Source organism: Fusarium graminearum, chromosome 2 (genome assembly GCF_000240135.3).
Source record: "Fusarium graminearum PH-1 chromosome 2, whole genome shotgun sequence".
NCBI classification, from domain to species: Eukaryota; Fungi; Ascomycota; class Sordariomycetes; order Hypocreales; family Nectriaceae; genus Fusarium; species Fusarium graminearum.
This window is the reverse complement of record NC_026475.1, coordinates 7,656,226-7,676,806: the sequence shown is the minus strand read 5'-3', so window position 1 is coordinate 7,676,806 and position 20,581 is coordinate 7,656,226. Positions and strand designations below refer to the sequence as shown.

Below are 20,581 nucleotides of genomic sequence, written 5' to 3'. Positions count from 1 at the left end.
CCAGTCACAGTTTGTACGACTCCAAATAGCTCCTCGCTAAATCTAGTGGCTGATCGCCAGACAAAGGACATTACTCCAACTTGATCAGATGACGCAGCCATGTCGCATACTAAGCCAAGCCTTTGCTTCCCCTCAGTCAATCACGGCCGTTCAGTTTCTAAACATTACAAACAAAAACATATCATCAATTATTACAAAAATGAAACCATCACCGTTCACTTTCGACCCTCGCGCTGACACGTTACTCATTTTGAAAGACCCCAATACCGTACAGCAGGCGGAATCTGATGCCCAAGCCGATTCGGAGCCTGAATATGAGCGCCTCGGCCACAGTGAGGCGGGGTTGGGAGAGACAAACAAAGCGCGACGCGATTCACCAATGACTCTAGACAATGACCAAAGTTATCCGCGAGGATCTTTGCCTGATGGCAGTTCAACACAGATTGAGTTTCGGGTATCATCAAGACATCTGAGTCTCGCTTCGCCTGTTTTCAGAGCCATGCTCGAAAGCGAGTTCAAAGAGTCTCGTCTCAATGAACAAGGTCTCTACGAGGTCCAAGCGTCAGAGTGGGATGCCGAGGCTCTTGTCATACTTCTCGACATCATCCACGGTCACCATCGCGAGGTCCCGAGAAAGATATCTGCCGAGACACTTTCACATGTAGCAATAATTGTTGATTACTATGGCTGTCACGAAATTATGGAGCTTGTCTTGACTGCGTGGCTGACCTATTTGGGCGAACCAAAGGACTTTGTGAAACAAGACCCTATGCGTTGGTTGTTCATCTCTTGGGTCTTCAAGCAAGAATTGTTGTTTACAGTCGCGACCGAAATGCTTCTGATGTATGACAACGGCAAATATGTGGTTGACTTGCCTATACCACAGCCAATACTAGGTAACGTAACGCCCTTGTTGCTTTCCCCCTCATTCGTTAACAAGGTTCTAGACAAGGTTGACGACAGACGTCAATACGTTCTGAACACGCTCTTTGGCCATCTTTACAGCTATCAGCAAGATCTTTTGGAAGGAAAAGCTGGCTGTTCTGAAACATGTTCCAGTATGCTTCTGGGGTCTTTGATGAGACAGATGCGAGGCAGAGGTCTAGCAGCGGCCAAACCTGCCGCATCATCATTCGAGGGATGGAGAGTAGACGACGCGAGAAACACAATTCTTGGATTGACAGCACCACCTTGGCGAGTCCCTGGAAGATCAATGGATCATCCATGCACGTTAAACAAATCACTAGCCCCGAGAGTGAATCAGGTGCTTCAGCATGCGAAAGGACTTGACCTGAAAGACTTTGAGGGCACTCCATGCGCCATGTTTATGCCCATGAGCTTTTAGCAGGCATTTACATTTATATATTCATGGTTGTAAATGGTATACTCTTCAGTATATGACTGGGTACAGAAGAATGCAAAGCGTTATTGGTCAAGATGATTTAAATTCAAGTTTAGCTACAAAGCTCCACACCTGACTGATGCCAAAACGCTGTCTACTCTTTCTATCGCCTTTGCCTATATCTTATCTCTGCCGATGTTACAGTCGGTCATTGAGGACCCAAGACGTGGGCCGCAACAAAGTACCTGCTCAGCAAGAGAAACCGCAGTCCATCTCAAGGGTTTGAGTGCTGGAACCAAAGGAAGGGCCGTCCCAGGCTCCGACAGAGCAGCGAGGCTTTTCGTTAGAATCCCAATCCTGGTCGCCGTAGGTGAATGTGGCCTTTAAAATATGTTAGTCGAACATTCATATAACAAAAAAAGTGGAAGAAATGACTTTGAGGGGGACTTACAAGAGCACCGCCGCCATATGTGTTGATGTTGAGAACAGCAGGGAGATTCTCGCTCTCCGCCATCAAAATACCGTTGCCCCAGATGCTTTCCTTTGACCAGACAAGTTGCTGCTTGCCATCGTAAACAAAGACGTTCATCTCATGGGATCCCTTTGGGTTTTCGCCGTTGAAGAGGTGGATGTGGACACCGCACCAGCCGCCGTTGAAGCGTTTGGTCAAGGATTTCTCGGTATCGGGGGTAGGAGCGGCCATGGCGAGGCCGGCGAAAAGAAGGATGGACTTGAAGGAAACCATTGTCGTGATTGTGGTAATCGAGCTTGATGTAGCGAAATAATTGTAATTTATCTGTAATGTGAGGAGTGAAGAGTTTGAAGAATGTTGAGCTAATGGGGAATAAAAAATATCCATCGTCGACACCGATGTATTATATATTATTTCAATTGCCTTGAACTGTGTCCTGTTTCCTCCGAATGTAAAATTAATTTAATCCTGCGATGATCACTGATGATCTCTACAGTGGAGGTCGTGGACACTATCTGTGCGTTTGCACAGCCATACGGCCAGTGCACGATCATAAGACACTGAAGGATCTGCTAATTATCTCATTTGTTTTGAATTGACTGCAATTCGGGGCCAGAATCTATGTAGGATCATATGTGAAAAGTGGTGAAACGTAGGATTAGCATCGTCGGTAATTCCTGAAGGATTGGAAACAATTATAGTGCTTGACATTTGACTGTTATTAGGGACCACCAAGTGGATTCATCTACCTTATAATTTGAATCATGATAAGCAATAGTACCCTTTCAAATATTTCGAATAGTCCCTTCGGTGAGTATTTCTTTCTTCTCTTTTAACTCTTTGTATTTTTCCCCTTCGATTCTTGGAAAGCCATATTGAGAAATCCACAGTATATGAATTCACCATTCTTAGCAATCCCACCAACCTATATTGCGCCCAGACTATGCCTGTATTTTGTTCGCCAATTTGTTATTCATTGGGAAAGTCAAGTCATCATAACTGTCGCTAGGATTCAAACATCCCAATCGGTAGTAATTTATCGCATCTTGGACATCGTTTCTGCCCTGGGTTGGAAACCAATCAAGCTTCAATACATCTCGGACCGTTCTACCTGCAAAATCTAGGCGTCGTTCACCAATAAAAAGTTTCCAAACTCTTGGTGCAGGATCTTGTCATATATTAACCCTGCTATAGATCCCTATTACAAATGTGAGAGAATTATTGCCATCGCTCTCCGAAGTAACCGTGCCTATGGAATGAATATCCACATCAATGAACAGTTTTGACTGGCACATATACGACACACGATCCTACGGATGCCACGGAGTCAGTGAGTACAATACAACCTCACCGCCTCAACCAAATACGGGTCTCCAAGGCTTTGAACGTAACTTCGTGTTTTTGCCAAGTGTCTACGCCCCAATTGCATGGACGGCGACACGGAAGGATCCGAGCTACCAAGCGAGGAAAGTGGAACATATCTGATCCCGACGAAAGTACCAAACTTACCAAGCCAATGGCGGTGATAGGAAAAAAGGGACAGCAACAAGGGTCCCAAATTCAACTCTAGATTTTCCAGCCCTACCTTGTCGATCCAAACCCTCTTGGGAGGTTTGTCTTACTGCATAGCCTAAAAGCTTGCAGGCACTGGAGAATATGGTCCTGCCTAATGCAGGAAGTTTGCCGTGAATAAAGACAACAACGCAAATCCTTCTTCGGGGCAAATATGTAGTCTGAAAAAGTGTATAAAAAGGACCACACCTAGTTGCAGATGCATCGCCTCTTTTTTCTGTACCAGTATACCGAGTTAATTATCTATTCACAAAGCCACATAAAACCGCCCAACATGGTTAACTTTGTCACTTCTATCACTCTCCTCCTCACTGCTGTCTCTACAGTTGTTGCTCTTCCCAACACTCTTGAGAAGCGTGCTGTGACATGCAGAGATGACCGTCCTAACAGTGAACTGGCCAATGTGCGTCAAAAAGAATTTCTTTCTTTCTTATGGTGTGAACAAAACTGACACTACCGGAACAGGCCAACGAAGCTGCTGCATGCATCGACTACCTCGCCAGCCTAGGCAACCAGGCTTGTGTTGCTACTATCTCTGGCCAGTCTTTCTGCCGACGTGGAGATACTCAGATCACTGGCCTCGCTAGAGGTGCTCCTACAAGAACATCTACCTGGTAATTTACCCCTTCATATAATAGGAAACGCCCTGTGAAACTTTCACTAACTATTCATGCAGCCAAGAGGTCGCTCGCGGTGCTGGTTTGATTCTGGATAGATGCACTCGTGGTGATGGCAAGGTCAGAGGCGCCAATGAGGCCTGGGGCAATGGCAACCTCCTCGTCGATATCCGCCGAGTTGTTCAATAAGCTCCCATCGGTCATAAGTTTGAAAGATCGGTCAATATTTAATTAAACTTCATAATACCAATGATTTACTATTGCCTACCCCAAATCTTTGTACCTTGACACGTTAACTTTGATTGAGAGCAAGAGAAATAATAGTCAAGACACGTTCACAGTGGTCATTAGAAGTATGACGAGTGAAGATCATTATATATAGTGACATGTCCCAAAACGACCAATACAACAACAGTATCACTCGAACGTAAATGGAGTACCCTATTGTATCGATGTGTACGAGCGAAATTATTATTAACTGCATAAGTTTGCTTCGTGCCAACTATTAGTTAATGCTTTTACCATCCCTCTTCCACTGTCTTGAAATAAGACTCGACGTTCCACGACTTCTTGATCAACCACCTCTCAACACTTGTGTCATCTGGGAGATTGCCAATCTCAAACTCCCACATCCGCTTCTCAATCATCGTCTTCTTATTTTCAGGCGTGGCACCCTTCTTGTACTTCGTCCAAGTCCAACCCTTTCGCGGCTTCAGATCCTTTCCAAGGCCGTCTGACTCGTACTCACGTTTCCATCCCACCATGGCCAAAGGTTCATATACTGCGATGGGCTCCTTGAGTTGCTTGTTCAAGTTGCGGTGGTACTCCTGTCGGAAGTGGACTGAAGGGTGAACTCGTTCGACGGTATAACCTTCTTCGCGCTTATAGTAGTCCATGGGAGTGCGGATCACAGCGCTTCCCATGGCTTTGTACTCCTTGGTATAGCTGTCATCGATATTACCCATCAGCCATTCCTGGTTCTCCCAAGCTTTCAACTTTGGGTCTCCGGGGCTGTGAATGACACGGTCAATATCTGCAAGTTGCATCTGCAGAGCCTCTTCATCCAGAGCCAGGTGTGGGCGAATACGATCGAGCATCCAAGCGTAAGCCACGCTTGAAAGCCGCTCGTTGTCGCCTGCGGGTGGCTTTCCATCCTTCTTCTCCTTGTCAGTTTGGGCGTTGTCGGAGCTTCCTCCACCGACATTGATATGAGCACCGGGGAACCAGCATTGAACGAGCTTTGTGGTCTTGTTATCTCCTTTGACACACCACAGGCAAGGTGAAAATGGGCCACGACGTTCATCCAGGGCGAGAGCATGGTATGCATGTTTGACATCTATGATGACAGGTTAGTTAACGGTCACGAAGAATAACTCGATATCCCCCGAATGATGCTACTTACTTGCACTGAGATCAGTGTTGTGGAATTGGTAGGCCTTTCGGAGCCAATCGTTTTTTATTTTGATCAAATGGCCCATATCTGGGATGCCAAGCGCGCCAACAGTATCCCAAACACCGATGACTTGAATCACGGTGTCTTTACCAGGACAAGCGACTGCTGACGGGCTGTGGGCTTGGAACTTGGCCCAATGCCCAGTTTCAACAAACGGTTTGCTGAAATCTTCTCCACGGATAAAGTCGCCATAGTGTTCTAAGAAGTGAGCCATCAGGTGTGACTTGATAATGCCAACTTCTTGTACCAAGCCAGCCGTTGAGCGGACAGTGAAGGCTCCACGTGAGAAACCAAAGAAGTACAACTCGTCACCTGGGTTGTAGTTGGCAACAATAAAATTGTAGGCTTCAAGGACATTCTCGAGGAGACCAAGACCCTGTGAGCCTGCAATATGTCAGCACTGATTCAACGTGACTACCATAGCCGGTTCATACCTTGTCGTTTTGCCTCGGCTCCGGTGATATCACCTGTTCCTACACCAGCGTCATAGTATACTAGTTGCTGGCGCTCATTGTTGTCACGGTCGAGGCCAGCCTTAGCAAGGACACGGCTGATACGAGTGACATTTGAGGGGCAGCCTTTCTTAGGATCAATGGTTGTGGAGGATTGCCATGTTCCATCACAACAAATGATGATCCTCTTGGGCTTGGAGGCCGCAGTTGGACGTGAGATAAAGTCCTTGTCGTAAGTTCGTGGTTGAGTCATGTTGTTGAAGGTGAGATACTAAATGATGATGAATTTGGTCTACAGGTATAGTGACTATGTCGAGATTATATGTGCTTCTCGACATATGCCGATCAGCCGTTGAAGCTGAAAAGAAGCCGGTTTAGACAACTTGCAGAGCCCCCTAGAAACCAATATTACAGCGCTATACCAGCTAAAGGATCGGTACGAGCCGTCTATCAGGCCTAGAACATCGGGTTCCACTTTGACCCAGGATGCAATTGGTTCTGCCATGAGCTGAAGGCTCATTTTGGTCTGGTCGTTGTCCAGACTTCAATAGTTTGGCCATCGGTTTCAATAGTTTACCGTACGGGAGAAACGATAAGCAGTTATTCAGTAATCAATAAGAATGGTGAAACTGGATGCGGAAATCAAATCGCATTCAACAACTCTACCGAGGTTACATATCAGTGGGGTTGGCCTCACATTCGCTTCTAGTTGAACCATGTCGGTGACAAGGCACAAACAAAACATACCAATTGCTTCAGATAAAAATGAATTGGTAGTTAAGCATGCCCAATAAACTATTTGGTATCATTCTGGTATCATAAGCCGCTTTTCACCTGCCATCATCAAAGAACCATTCAACGTTAAAAAATCATCAGATCATCAAGCTGGGAGCAAAAGGTAAAGGCCTAGTCCGTTAGTGTTGAACGCCTTTCATGAATAGCGAAATGCACATACCGAGGAGTCGAGGTCCAACCAGTCAGTTGGCTGCCACTGACTAAGCGGGTTCATGATTGACATGAGACCTGAGCTGGATGATTCCTGGTCTTCAAACATGGAGCCCAATTCATCCATAGATGTACCAGACTCGTGCTCGCTGGAGAGGAGTGATTCCTCATTGCAGTTCAGCATCTGAATTGTTCTGCTGGCATGTTGTGGACCTTGTCTAGCCTCTTGACGCAACTCCTCAATAATGATGCTGTATCTTCGACTGGCAGACTCGGCAGAAATTGTCCGTGCCAAATGGCTTTGGCATTTTTCTGCCAAACCAAAGAGCAATGTATTATCAGATTCTGCTGACTCATTGTTCCTCTGTTGTATATCCCATACATATACAACTGCTAGAGCACAGAATGTAACATATGGCATCCACCACAGAGCATGGAACAAAACCGATTGCTCGCAGAACATAGAATCGACTATCTCGAGAGCAAGTTTTGCTGCGCTTATGCATTGCGTCACACATTCCTGCAGGGCTGGACTGCAGTTTTCAGAGTGATCGAGAAGGAACGGTCGGGTGGTATGCATCACAGCGTGGCAGTATGCAAGCTTCAAGGCTGTAGATTGTCGAGAGAATATCGGTATGAGACTCGAGGGACGCACGGTGCCGAAATGAGGCGGTAAAGCCTGCCTCCATTCATGGAGTTGTTTTATAAAATCTTGCGCGGCCGCGAGACGTTCCTCCGATCGCATCTTCTTGAGTGAGTAGACTTGGCGAGATACATTCTCGATAATGATTGCTATTCTACAAGACCATGAGATGGTGAACATCGAAAAGGGCTGCATATACATACCTCGCATGGAAGATTACGGCGTCAACATGACAGTCCATCGCAGGCTCGGCAAGTGACGGCCCTTGTGGTGTCATATCTTCATCGTTGACTCTGTCCGGAAAATCTTGATCGGTATCGTTATCATGGTAGAATCGAGGTCGGCCAAACACAACGGCTAGATACTTGTCTAGTGTATAAAGAACCCAGAAAGTCCTCTTGCGGCATTCCGAGATTATATAATCCGTTGGTTGTCGACCTCCATTCCTGTAATGATTGGACTTTCGATGGAGACCCAACGCAGTGACGATAGGGACTGTGTTTCCGAACACATACCAAGCTTGATTCATTCGGGACGTCTGCAGTAAATAAAGAACTTGTAGTACACGGCCCTGTGCTGATTCTAATCGTGGCAACCCAGTCTCTTGAGCTGTCAGATCAGACGCGGCGAGGAAATACTGTTCACTCTGTTGAGATAGCAGAGACATCCCCGGGATCGACCTTTGTTCTGTGATCCTATGTTGGCGAAAACTAGCAATGGCTAGGATACTAAGAACAATGGCAGCTTTTGCGTGCCCAATATCTGTCTTCAAAGGTTGTCCATTATGCCAATTGTTGATGACAGCATCGAACCAGGACCTGCAGTATTGTTGATTCAAGACTCGGTACGTCACCACGCAGTTATCGAAATAGTAGGTGAACAGCTCTAGAGCCGCTGGCTGACTCACGAACAACAGGCTTTGGTCCCCCTTGGTGGTGAAGGGAATATCACCAGCCGACATGAGGGGCTGAAGATTTTCAGAGCCTGTCAACAGACCGGAATCTGTTTGCTGATTCTGCTGAGCAAGCCTCTTCCAAGCTCGATGTATAAAGGTCAAATTTGATGTCGGATCAAAGAATTGGCCTTCGATTTCTGCTGTTTCGAGTCCAGAAGGGCCTTGGGAAGAAGACCTTGTGGTGATAACCTCTGGATTTTCCTCCACGGGGTTTGCCGGCCGCACAGTAGAAGCTGCAGAACTCATGGAATGCCGCTGTCGACCGACTGTAGGTGGTGTTGGGGGCCTGCCTCTACGATACACCGAGTCATATTGACAGTTCACATTTCTCTTTGTGCATCCATCACAGGGGATTGTCCCGGAACATTTGAGCTTTTTGATCTTGCAGTGGTCGCAAGCCCGACTGACCTTTGAGGCCTTCCGGCGATTTTCGGATTCACGAGATACATCTGGAGAAAGCGGTAGAATCCTTTTCGATCCAGAGATCCCAGTATTCGTGCATGTTGATGCTTCAGACAGTGGTGTTGAGGTTACAGGAGTGGCCATTGGTGATGCTCGGATTCACCGGAAATCTGTGGGTGAGGAGATGAGAATCCGAGGGTTTTGGGGGGAAACGACAAGGGTGCGGGGTTATACCAGCCCGGACACGTCATGTGGGACAGTTCTGGGGAAGACTCGTCATGATTGGGATAAGGACCTCGGATATGGGATGCTCACCCACTTTGGCTGAGACTAACGGCGTCATACTGTAGCAACACGTTTCTTACCCATGCCGTTCAGCCGTGCCCAAGCCCAAGTTCAGGTAATCCAACTAACTCAATGCAATTAGCAGCAAGACCCTTGGTACTCCCTTTTTGTATCCGTGCAGTCTCCAAATCTCACAGAAGATCAGCATGTTATACCCTAGAGCCATGATTATTTCCTCTACTTTATTGTGATATCTTCATAACCTTGATAAAAATTTGCATATTGAACGAGTGTATGTACTTTAATGTTCGGATCAGTTAGTCAGTCATTTTTTTTATTAAGATAAAAGAAAAACAGATGCCCACATCAAGAAATCCAGAAAATCATCAGCAGTCCATTGGACAGGTGAACACCTTACATGCTACATATGGATAATGTTTACGCCCTCCATCGAGATCGGATCTGTCAGGGCTAGTTTTTGCGCTGCAATTAAAATATGAATGCTAATAGAATCTAGGCCCAAATTGTTGCGACGAAGCACGCCCATTGTCCTTGTTCCGGATAAGCAGATTCCCTATTCTAATTTATCTAAACTACAAGGTACTTAGAATAGAAGATTAGGTTTGGACTAAAAACAAGATATTCAGAATATTCACATGTCAAATAGACTTTAATTTTTATCTTTTTTAATTAACTGAAAAACAATTCTATCGCTACAGTGAACTATGCTATACAATATCTTATGCGACCTTCTTCAGAGATGCCATAGAGATGGCAGAGTGAATCTCTCCCTCAGCACCCTCAGGGAGAGGCAGCAGGGGTGATCGGACTGTAGCGTGGTCCAGGATGCCTCGGGCAACCAGAGCGTGCTTGAGAGCAACGGTGCCCTCCATGTGAGAGCCACGGTGGTAGACAGCCTTTGTGACAGGCAGAAGCTGGTCGTGGATCTCACGAGCCTTGGCGTAGTCCTTAGCCTTTCCGGCCTTGATCAACTCGAGAAGAGGCTCAGGTGCGATACCACCGTATCCGACAAGCATGCCGTCAACGTCGAAAGCAGTGTGGAGAAGGTACTCGTCGTGGCAGGTAAGAACGGGAACATTGGGGCGTTCGCGTCGGAAGACAGGGATCTCAGTGTCCCAGCGTCGCATGTTGCGCACACCGTTCTTCATGGCAATAACACCGGGCTGAGCAGCAATGTCAAGAAGAGTCTGGAGGTTGTAGGTAGCCTTGGTGTTGTCGGGGTATTGGAAGAGGATCAAAGGAAGCTTGGAGACCTCGTAGACGACCTTGTAGCGGTCCTGAGGAGCACCAGGCTGGTAACCGAATCGGAGCCAGCCGTGGGATGGGTAGAGAAGACCAGCCTGAGCACCAGCCTCCTTGGCGCGCACGGCCTCAAGGGCAGCGACTTCTGTACCCTCGCCGGTGATACCAGCGATGATGGGGATCTTGTTGTCGACAGACTTGACAAAGGCCTTGATGGTGTCGACCTGCTCTTGCTGGGTAAGGAAGGTTCCTTCTCCGGCATGTCCGAGGACGACGAGACCCTTGATGCCATCGATGCTTCCAAGCCAAGAACCTAGGCGTTGAATAGCCTCGAAGTCAACCTTGCCATCTTTGGTGAAGGGGGTGACAGGGGCGGGGACAAGGCCTTTGAGATCGAAAGACATGGTGATGATTGGTTGATGCCGGAGACTTGTAGTAGTGGTATCCAGATGTAGATGAGTAAAGATGTTACTTGAAGATGTTCAAGTTTATCGTTGTTTGTTGTTGTGAATGAAACTGTTGATGTGATTGTTGTGATGATTTGTTTTCCATTTGTCGAGTTTAATGTCTTCTTATATATCTCAAAAGAGGCCCGCAGCTCGCGTTTCGGTCTCACATCTAGAGAGGCGAACTGATGGACTTGGTGGTTTTCGAGCCGAACGAATCCGACATTTCCGGAGAATCTCAGGTGTTTCACAGCCTTTGTGTGAGTGGTGTTGTAAGCCAGGTGGCTTTTCCGGAAAAGCCAAGTCGGGAGTCCGGAGACGTGATCTCGGATTCTCGGATTCCTGCAAACTCCAACCCTGCCCTCGGCAAACTTGATATTCAACCCCAATCCCATTATAGATTAAGTCGAGACCCGGAAATCGTTATGATTTGTCTAGTTATAGCTAGTCCAAGATCTCGCAAGATCCCCCGCATCTCTCCACACGCTCACCCCAGAATCCGGGGAACAAATTTCTCAACACAGACCATTTTCCTCAGTCTCTCCTGTTTTCCAGCCAGCATGACACGAGCAACAACATTCAGCTGAGGGGTGAAGGCAGCTATAAAAACTTCCATTCGTTTTCCATCAAGTCACCTTCCTCTTTCATCAGACATCTTTCTTCATCTATTCCCAGATAATAGGAGATATCAGCTCAACATGGCGACTCAGAATCTCGATATCGAGCGCGAGCTTTCGCGTGACGAAAAGTCTGGCACCATGCACAGCGAGCACATGGGCGGCGGTCTTTCTCAAGAAGACGCCGACTTTGTGAACAACTTCCCTGAGGAACGCAAGAAGGCAGTCGTTCGAAAGGTTGATGTAAGTGTTGAAGAATTCTTCTGATAGATTCGCGTTATTAACACATACAGATGCGTCTTATCCCTATGCTTGTCCTCTTGTATTTGATCGCATATTTGGACAAGACAAACATCGGTATGCACTCAATCGACTTGGTGTGGTTTACAAAGGCTCATATATAATAGGAAATGCCAAGATTGAAGGAATGACCGTTGACTTGCACCTCAAGGGCATTGAGTACAACATCGTCACCGCCATCTTCTTCATCCCCTTTGTGCTTTGCGAGGTTCCTTCAAACATGATCCTTCACAAGTTCAGGAGACCGTCTATCTACATGGGAGGCATTGTCTTTTGCTGGGGTGTTATCATGACTTTGACGGCCCTTGTCCAAAACTACGCCGGTCTCTTGGTTATTCGCTTTCTCCTCGGTATCTTTGAGTAAGTTCTCACACTCAATATAGGCCTATCTTGATCTAACTTTGAATAGAGCTGGTTTCCTACCTGGTGCCATCTTGATCATCTCCAACTGGTACCTCCCCAACGAAACCCAGACTCGAATCGCGATCCTATATACCTCAGCTGCTACTGGCGGTGCTTTCTCTGGTCTTCTTGCTTTCGCCATCGCGAAGATGGATGGTATGGCAGGTCTCGAAGGCTGGCGTTGGATCTTCTTGATTGAAGGTCTGTTCACCGTTGTTGTTGCTGTCATGTGCTTCTTCATGCTCTGTGACTCGCCAGCACTATCTACCCGCTGGCTCAGCGCGGACGATATTCGATATCTCGAACTTCGACAGCTCGCTCGACGATCCTCTGTACCCTCAGATTACAAGGAGAACGACCACTTCAACCTTCGACTTTTCAAGGATATCCTCTGCGATTATAAGATCTGGCTCCTCTTCTTTGCCAACTGGTCCAACGCTGTTCCCAACTACGCCATGAAGTTCACTATGCCTACTATCCTTCGCGGAATGGGCTACACTTCTAGCGACGCGCAGCTTATGACCATTCCTCCCTACGCTATTGGCGCTATCTCTGCATATGCATTTGCCATCTTTGCTGACAAGTACTCGTGGCGAGCTCCCTTTATCCTGGGACCCCAGTGCTGTCTTGTAACTGCTTTCATCATCCTTTTCGTCAAGTCCGGTGACATCGACAACAACATCGCTGTTTGTTACTTTGCCGTCTGCCTGGCATGCTTTGGGTGAGTAATATTTATTCCGTTAATGAATCATCTCATACTAACTTTGTCAGAATGTACCCTATCCTTCCAGGAGTCAACGCTTGGAATGTCGCCAACACCCCTGATCCTGCCAAGCGATCCGTCAACATCGGAATTTTGGTCTGTGTTGGTAACATCGGTGGCTTGATCGGTTCTTATATCTACCTTGAGCGTGAGGCACCTCGATATCCTGTTGGATACGGCACTTCGCTTGCCTTCGGCTTGGCTGGTATCGTTGCGGTCGTGCTGCTTGAGACTCTGCTTAAGCGAGGAAATGCCAAGAAGGCCAAGATGACCGAGCAAGAGATCCGCCAGCGATACTCTGAGGAAGAGCTCGTTCGCATGGGAGAGAAGAGCCCCCTCTTCAAGTATGCTCTGTAAAGACTAGGTAGTTAGTGGAAAGTCGGCTGTCCAGCCGCCTGCCTCCTAGCATTTAATGATAACAATTTAATATGACTTATATTGTTGAGACAATCGTATGTAGCGGGCCTTTTAGTGCCATGAAGATATCTCAACATGACAGAATAGTCCATAATTTACAATGAGCCACCACTGCACTTCAGCCTCTCCCAGCTGAGACTATGCTCTGCCCGCCTGGGTACATGTTGAGCTAAAATAGGAGACGATGGCTCGCTTTGGAGTGGAGCTAGGAGCTAGCCAGAAACAAACACACCAGGGTTAGTGGTAAGGTGGGTGGAGTCTGTCAGACTCAATGCTTCCAGTAGTCTCTACCTGATCATACGTGATTCTCTCCTGACACGACCGACTCAAAATGGGCTTTACGGCAGGGATCAGTGATAGCTGTATATAAGAGACTACCGACTAGATAAAACTGCCAGATATTCTCTTAAGTACGAATTTATATGCTCCACGCTTCATTACAGCTATTTTATACGAAAACAGCCATATCACAACTTCAACACCATGAGTAACCCCCTTGTGGTTAGCATATCCAATTTGGCGGCTTACACACCGCAAGAAACCATTGAGCTTGTATCTCGATCTGGCGTCAAAAGAGGAAACATGCGCCCCGACAAGGTTTTTCTATCTGCCGTTTCAGCAGGTTGTCTTTTGTCTTTCGGTTGCGGTGTTTCATTATGCGCCATGACTGCTCCATGGTATGCAGAGAACGCGCCCGGCCTAGTCAAGCTTTTCGGCGCAGGTGTTTTCCCACTTGGCTTGGTGCTTGTAGTACTTACTGGCGCGGACCTATTTACTGCTACGACTATGGTGAGCCAAACCGGTATTAATGGTAAGCATAGTCATTAACATGAACTAGTTCACCTTGACAGCCGTTCTCCAGGGGCGACTGCGCATTCACAAGATGCTGTTGCATTGGTTCCTTTGCTTTTTCGGTAATCTTGCAGGGTCATTGTTTGTCATGTCTATCATCATGGGATGTAAGTTACTATATCCACTTGGCGTTAAATGGAGACTAACGTTACTGGTAGATGGCGGTGTCTTTGACGCAGACCCTTACAAGGAAGTGGTTGTCTCTTTCGCCACCAAGAAGCAAATCGCGCCACAAGTTCATCAAATCTTTCTCAAGGCTATTGGCTGCAACTGGCTTGTATGCTTGGCTGTATTTCTTGGAATCCAGGCAAAAGATCTAGCCTCAAAGGTTATCGGCATGTGGTGGCCAATCTTTGCCTTTGTTGTTCTCGGCCTCGAGCACGTTGTTGCAAATATGTTCTACATGACTCTTGCAATTTGGCTTAAGGCCCCTGACTTGACGGTTGGTCTGTACATCTGGAAGGGCATGATCCCTGCCACTATTGGCAACATCATTGGAGGTGGCATGTTTGTTGGCGTGTATTACTGGTACATGTATCTGGCCATGGAAGACCCTGTCAAGGTCGATGGTGTCGAGTACCAGGGTCCTGTTGTGGACTATGACATGCATTGGTTCTCTCACAAGAAGGAGAATTCTGCCGTGGACGAGGAGAGTAGGATAGAGTCAGCACCGGTTTCCTCGCCAGCTAGCGTTGTCATGTAGTTAGATAAGAAGCTGATAATAGACTAAATTCTCCATTGGACATTATCTTACGGAATAGGGACATCAGATCGAGTACGTATAAATGTCCATCCACTCAGATTGAGCCAGCCATGAAAGTATCATTTTCCGTCGGCCCATAAATGCCAAGGCCGGAACCTCGCAATTAGCATAATCAGAATTAACTAGCATCATCAAAGAGCCTCATGGTTAAGAAAATTGATAACGCCAGCTACCGTGTCCAGGTGTACGGGTTCCTGGCGTGACATCCATTTCTCGGTGAGGTGAAGACGCAATAAGCCGGGCGCAATTGGAGCATCTGACGGTCCGATTCGAGGATAAGAATTAACAGCTGTTGAGTATTTTTAAGAACCTAGACCTGCAAGTCGAACGGTAGCCGTATGATCGGGACTGTCAGGCCATATATGGATGCTAAAATCAGGAACAAGATTTGCAACTCCGCGGGCTGACTTTATTGCTCCACTTTGGTTTAAGCATCTCCGCGCAAACCCTGTACAACCTAAATGCGATGTATCAAGGGCAATTGCAGTATCTGTTTCAGTTCAGTTTATTACTACATATATGAATTTAGACGAATGAGAACCATAAACTAGGTACTTCATTTCTCTGATGTTGGAGCATAAGCTGCAAAGTAAGGTGCAAGATCACCAGCACCCATTTCGTCAGTCTCTGCTGTGCCATTGCCAAGGCAGAGGAACCGGTTCTTGTATCTCCACGTCATGTCAAAATTCTCACCTCCGACTTCTTCCAAGCCCCTTTGGAAGTGAACAACTGATCCACCATATACACCGGTGATGCGACCTTGCGAGCGACCATTCTTGTAGAGAGTACGGCAATCTCCCGACCAGACTGTACGCTTGAGGAACTCTTGCGAGTATGCGTTATAGTCTTTGACTGCTTCGTCTTTGACGCAAAAAGTCCTAGAAAGATATTGTCAATTTTACTCCGACATCAATGGTAACTGGTTGTGAATGTTTCTTACTTAATCTGATGACGGTTCATGTACTTGACCCATTTGAAGATAAAGTCTGTAGTCCAGGACATCTGTTGAATCACAGAACCATGGGAAATCACAGCGTTGGGTCCGTTGATCATGGCGTAATTCGGCAGGTTGCTGACCATGGACGAGTAGAAAGCCTCAGGGTCGTCCTTCCATTGTTCCTCAAGAGTTACACCGTTACGACCCACGAGCTTCCATTGGGGGAGCCACGAGCTGTCAAATCCGGTGGCGCACACGATGAGGTCAAACTCCTCCACTCCTTGATCTGTCTCGATTCCGTTTTCCGTGATACGCTTGATGGGATCCCAGCAGTCACGGCAGTTGTCCTCCTGCAAAGCCTCAAGGTAGCCTTCGCCTGGTGTGATGCGACGGCATCCGGGCCGGAACTTGGGAGCCATTCGCTTTTCGAGTTCTGGATCGTCTTTCATAGATGCATGCATCCTCTCATTGCACAATCCTTCGTAATATGGTTGTGCTGGGTGGTCGAGACACATGACAAAGAAGAAAGCATTGATTCTGGAAGTCAGATTAGCAGAAGATTTCGGTAAATTGTAAGTATACGTAGTAGGGATACTAACGACTTCTCAAGCTCCCTTCTATAGTCATAAAGAGCCTGGGGGTCCTCTCGCCACAACTGTCTCTGTTCTTCAGTATATTCACGATTGACACCATCTGGAGCCTTTTCAACCAAGAAGTTGACAGATATCCACGTGGGCTGCCGCATATAGTTGACAAGCGTGTCTGCCTTGGGCTGCATTGCGGTGACAAGCTGGATTCCAGAGGCACCATTGCCAATGACGGCCACCTTTTTTCGTGTCCAGTCATACGTGTTGTCCCTAAGCCCTGGTTAGTAAAAGATAGCCATACGTATCGTATTGATAGACATACCAGTTTGCGCTATGCATGAGCTTGCCCTTGAAATCAAAGAGATCTGGGATTTCTGGCCACTTCCACTTGCTGGGTGGGATAATCAGTATGCTGATATTCAAGATGTCACTTCACTGTGCTTACTTCAAGAATCCTGATGCGTTGATGACAAAGTCTGCCTCATCCTCTTTGATCTTGCCGCCCTGTTCAATTTTGATCTTCCACTTTCCTGACTCTTCATCCCATATCGTCTCTTTCATAGTCGTGTTGAGCTGGACATACTTGGTCAAGTTGTACTTTTCTGCTGTGCGTTTAATGTAGTCGTGGATCTCCTCTTGGCCTACATAAAATCTGCTCCAATCCGGGTTCCCCTCAAAGGGAAAGACATAGGCATCTGGGTCATGTCAGTGAATTGAGTCTTTGCAGTTGTTACACAAGGGTGAAACTTACGAGCAGGGAAATCACTGCGATAGAGTTAGGATATCGGTAGCCATAATCATTGTTCGTGTTTGATAACTTACCAAGCGGCACCGGGATAGGTGTTTTCGTACCAAGTCCCACCAATATCCGCATTCTTCTCGTAGATAGTCAAGTCAACTTCATCCTCTAATTTCAACTCGTGTTGAACCTTGTGTGCAACAAGTAGACCCCCGAACCCGGCGCCGATACATACCACCCGCATTTTCCGCGTGCGAGTGAAAGCGGGCTGCTCGAGGAGAGGGTCATCAGTGAACGGAGAACTAGACATGATGGCGATGTCTTTTGTGTTTCTTGGTTTCTCTCTACAGACGGAACAAAGGTAAAATATTGGAACAAATGATGAAGCAACCAACGTTTGCGTGGCTAAGGTTATGTACGAGTTGGGGTTAACAGATCCTAGTCACTTTCAACTGAATATGCGGTTCGGAGGTCGCACTGCATTCTGCAACGAGAAAGCATTCACCGACAAAGGTCTTGTGCCAGATTGTCTAGATCGGGGCCAATTCCCCATTAGATTAGAGTAATTGCTAGGGTCATAGAAGGCACATGTGTTCCGAGAACCCTTGAAAGACTGGAGCTGTCTAGTTCCAGACAGATCCGGTTGATCATTGTGGACTTGGCACCTTGAAGGTCGGTACTTGTATCCTCAAGCAGAATGATATCACCACAGGTATCATCCTACGTAAGTCGAACGGGCATTGGCAAATCGTATATCGACAGTGAATAACAGACGTGCGAGTTTGGCTCAAGGCATTGGGTCAAGGCTGGAGGAAGTTGTCTTTCATCGCTCGTAAAGCGTATGCATATCCACCTCGCCCAGGATATATAATTGGCTCTGATAGACAATGGCTCCTTTCGACCAGTTAACAATGCGACAGTTGTTGGATCCCGTCTGCCTCTGCAGAAAATGAATTCCTAGGCGGGGAACAAGCATTTGCTTCCGCTGGAGAGGCCTCAACTTATCCTACCATTAGAAAGCTGCTTGATGTTCTCCATAGTTGTTGGTTGTTGGTTGTTGGTTGCGTTGAAACGTGATGATCCATGTGTTTCCCCGCTCTTAGTCAATTTCTGGGTTGCAATTCCGACATCAATCCCTGCACCAAGAGTCTCTGCCGCAAAATGGCCCGAAATATGCCTCATTACAATCATAGGATCTCGGTTATTATTTAATTACGGAAACGGAACCCAGAAGCACAGAGTCCTTTGAAGATCATGCATCAAATGCGCCTCATCGCTACATGATAGCCCGGCAGAAATATCTGGACACGAGTTGTCACCAAACGACTGCCCATTTCGGTAGACACATGTTGCTGTCCAAGGTTATACGAATCCCCGTCCATACCCACGTCAGGGTGACCCAGTTAGGTACAGACTACGTAGCATATGTTCATATTGAAGACTGACAGGCTCAATTCTGCGTGGAAAGACAAACCTGTGTCTTGCCGCCATGTTCATAGACCAATATCTCTTATGTAAAACAAGAATCTCCTGATCCACTTAATTGAGTCCTTGCCGGGGTACTAGACTAAATATTCACTATGAACTTTGGCTATCACATGTCAAGATTCCTTTTCTGGACACAGATCTGTGTGTAGGATTTGAATCCACAACATTTTTGTTACAGCTAACCGGCTCGATGGTGAGGCGCATGAAGTTTTGGACATCGCTTGGCCTTTTTAATTCTCAGATGAGCTACTTAATAAGCTCAGGAATGTTTACGTGACCCCACCGATCCATCGGCATCGGCCCAGGTGAACTCGTTCTGCACATGGATGCCAGTCCCTCCTTGTCCCTCGAACTGAGCATTACCGTGAGAAACATCAACAGTCAGCTCCAGCTCGTCGTCTTGGCGTATCCTGAAGCCGCCATGATATGGCTTCCATTGGCTTCTAGGCTTGTTTGGATTCCAGGAGTTGGAATTGCTGTTCACTTCGGCTGTTGACGCGACCGTCCTGAACCATCGTCGCAGAAGGGGGCCAAATGTCGGCAGGCAAGCGCATACGATACCGACGAGGGGTTCGCAACAAGACCAAATGAATACCTGAGCCATAGCCCATGTGAAGTCTTGGGCCTTGACCAACTTGTCCATATAGAAGATTCTGACGATACTGGCAATGCAAACACTAAGGGCGAACGTCAGTAATGGTGCATAGAGACGATAAAGACGATAAAGGCTTGAAAAATACTAACAAAGCGCCAACAAGGAGGATTCCTGCCACGGCGATCTTTTGACTATTTGGCATTCGCAGTTTGAGGACTGTCGGTGTTGTTAGTGGGCTTTGTCGCTATTGCCATTATTTGCATCACTTACTGGTAGGAATTGGCACGCAGAGAATAGCAATGTCAATCAACATGGCGCAGATGCCATTGACGAAATAGAAAAGGGACGTGTTGATACAAGTTCCTTCAGCGTCAGGATCGGTGAATTGCTCCCAGAAATAACTCGCAGGTCGACAGCCCGAAACCCAGGCAATGGTGATGGCGACCCAATAGCCGAGAACCAGGCCCATACAAATTCGATGTGCGAGGTTGATGCCGAATACTCTTCGGTAAAACAGCAAGATTGACGCCTTTGTCAATGTCACAGTTGTTGCGTAGATCAAGACAAATGAATATGCCAACTTCCACAATACAGTGAATTCGGAGAAGGTTACTACCCAAAGGTGCTTTCCGCCCCCAAAGGGAATGCTCGTGATACACAGTGCTGCCGTACCTAGAGCGAATATCTATTGTTGTTTATCAATAATTGAATCAGTAGCGTAGCATAGAAGAGTAAAGTGACTTACCAATGCCAGAAAGATAAGAAAGTCATCAATAGCAATACCGGTCCCGGACTTACACCTGGCAACCAGCCGGATTGCTACGGCGATTATGCCCAGAGTCATCAAGGCTATGACCGGTCGCAGGATTTCTCCGTCCTGGTCCTCTGTGAGGTCAATTCCAGCTGGAGCCGGGCCCCAATCACCCGAAGCCGACATGTTGTGCGAGAGATTGACCTCTTGGAGTATACGAAAAAAGAGGTAGAAAGCAATTTATAGGAAATAGGTGGAAAGAGCGATCTGGATGACATACTGGCGACATCCCTTAGGGGAACTGCGTAGGATTAAGATGCAGTAATCTACAGAGCCAGTCCCCATGATCGCAATCTCATATTGCAAAGTGGCTACCAACGTCAAGGCTCCCTGTCGACTAGGGATGCATACCCTGCTGCGTCGACAGCCAACAACTGTGCCGTAAAACGGGGTCTTGTCTGGTTGATCTCTCCAGACAGGGATAGAAAAATGGCTATATCAGAGGCTCAAATACTAAACGAGG

The 20,581-nt window shown here is 47.0% G+C and overlaps 10 protein-coding genes across 10 annotated transcripts; 4 read left to right on the top strand and 6 right to left on the bottom strand.

The window, feature by feature from the left end:
* Positions 1 to 122: 122 nt before the first annotated feature.
* FGSG_03155 (uncharacterized protein) lies at positions 123 to 1,348 on the top strand. The gene is made up of 2 exons (XM_011324309.1): positions 123 to 896; positions 948 to 1,348. The coding sequence occupies exons 1-2, from the start codon at positions 200 to 202 to the stop codon at positions 1,343 to 1,345; spliced, it is 1,095 nt and encodes a 364-aa protein (XP_011322611.1). The 5' UTR covers positions 123 to 199; the 3' UTR covers positions 1,346 to 1,348.
* A 243-nt stretch (positions 1,349 to 1,591) lies between these two features.
* FGSG_03156 (uncharacterized protein) lies at positions 1,592 to 2,087 on the bottom strand (the record flags this gene model as incomplete). Its single annotated transcript, XM_011324308.1, has 2 exons — positions 1,592 to 1,723; positions 1,794 to 2,087. 2 exons carry the CDS (start codon positions 2,085 to 2,087, stop codon positions 1,592 to 1,594), a joined length of 426 nt encoding a protein of 141 aa, XP_011322610.1.
* A 1,573-nt stretch (positions 2,088 to 3,660) lies between these two features.
* Positions 3,661 to 4,385, top strand: FGSG_03157 (uncharacterized protein; the record flags this gene model as incomplete). The annotated part of the gene is made up of 3 exons (XM_011324307.1): positions 3,661 to 3,789; positions 3,852 to 4,000; positions 4,063 to 4,385. 3 exons carry the CDS (start codon positions 3,661 to 3,663, stop codon positions 4,190 to 4,192), a joined length of 408 nt encoding a protein of 135 aa, XP_011322609.1. The 3' UTR covers positions 4,193 to 4,385.
* A 136-nt stretch (positions 4,386 to 4,521) lies between these two features.
* FGSG_03158 (uncharacterized protein) lies at positions 4,522 to 6,161 on the bottom strand (the record flags this gene model as incomplete). The annotated part of the gene is made up of 3 exons (XM_011324306.1): positions 4,522 to 5,339; positions 5,406 to 5,840; positions 5,891 to 6,161. 3 exons carry the CDS (start codon positions 6,159 to 6,161, stop codon positions 4,522 to 4,524), a joined length of 1,524 nt encoding a protein of 507 aa, XP_011322608.1.
* A 608-nt stretch (positions 6,162 to 6,769) lies between these two features.
* On the bottom strand, positions 6,770 to 8,997 carry FGSG_03159 (uncharacterized protein; the record flags this gene model as incomplete). Its single annotated transcript, XM_011324305.1, has 3 exons — positions 6,770 to 6,793; positions 6,864 to 7,650; positions 7,700 to 8,997. 3 exons carry the CDS (start codon positions 8,995 to 8,997, stop codon positions 6,770 to 6,772), a joined length of 2,109 nt encoding a protein of 702 aa, XP_011322607.1.
* Positions 8,998 to 9,878: 881 nt separating this feature from the next.
* On the bottom strand, positions 9,879 to 10,805 carry FGSG_03160 (uncharacterized protein; the record flags this gene model as incomplete). Its single annotated transcript, XM_011324304.1, has 1 exon — positions 9,879 to 10,805. One exon carries the CDS (start codon positions 10,803 to 10,805, stop codon positions 9,879 to 9,881), a length of 927 nt encoding a protein of 308 aa, XP_011322606.1.
* Positions 10,806 to 11,545: 740 nt separating this feature from the next.
* Positions 11,546 to 13,286, top strand: FGSG_03161 (uncharacterized protein; the record flags this gene model as incomplete). Its single annotated transcript, XM_011324303.1, has 6 exons — positions 11,546 to 11,707; positions 11,758 to 11,821; positions 11,872 to 12,124; positions 12,174 to 12,367; positions 12,425 to 12,887; positions 12,938 to 13,286. 6 exons carry the CDS (start codon positions 11,546 to 11,548, stop codon positions 13,284 to 13,286), a joined length of 1,485 nt encoding a protein of 494 aa, XP_011322605.1.
* Positions 13,287 to 13,829: 543 nt separating this feature from the next.
* On the top strand, positions 13,830 to 14,901 carry FGSG_03162 (uncharacterized protein; the record flags this gene model as incomplete). Its single annotated transcript, XM_011324302.1, has 3 exons — positions 13,830 to 14,157; positions 14,198 to 14,305; positions 14,357 to 14,901. 3 exons carry the CDS (start codon positions 13,830 to 13,832, stop codon positions 14,899 to 14,901), a joined length of 981 nt encoding a protein of 326 aa, XP_011322604.1.
* Positions 14,902 to 15,517: 616 nt separating this feature from the next.
* Positions 15,518 to 17,534, bottom strand: FGSG_03163 (uncharacterized protein; the record flags this gene model as incomplete). Its single annotated transcript, XM_011324301.1, has 7 exons — positions 15,518 to 15,839; positions 15,902 to 16,435; positions 16,498 to 16,755; positions 16,808 to 16,876; positions 16,931 to 17,180; positions 17,222 to 17,250; positions 17,308 to 17,534. The coding sequence occupies 7 exons, from the start codon at positions 17,532 to 17,534 to the stop codon at positions 15,518 to 15,520; spliced, it is 1,689 nt and encodes a 562-aa protein (XP_011322603.1).
* Positions 17,535 to 18,971: 1,437 nt separating this feature from the next.
* On the bottom strand, positions 18,972 to 20,244 carry FGSG_03164 (uncharacterized protein; the record flags this gene model as incomplete). Its single annotated transcript, XM_011324300.1, has 4 exons — positions 18,972 to 19,389; positions 19,457 to 19,523; positions 19,578 to 19,979; positions 20,106 to 20,244. 4 exons carry the CDS (start codon positions 20,242 to 20,244, stop codon positions 18,972 to 18,974), a joined length of 1,026 nt encoding a protein of 341 aa, XP_011322602.1.
* Between the last annotated feature and the right edge of the window lie 337 nt (positions 20,245 to 20,581).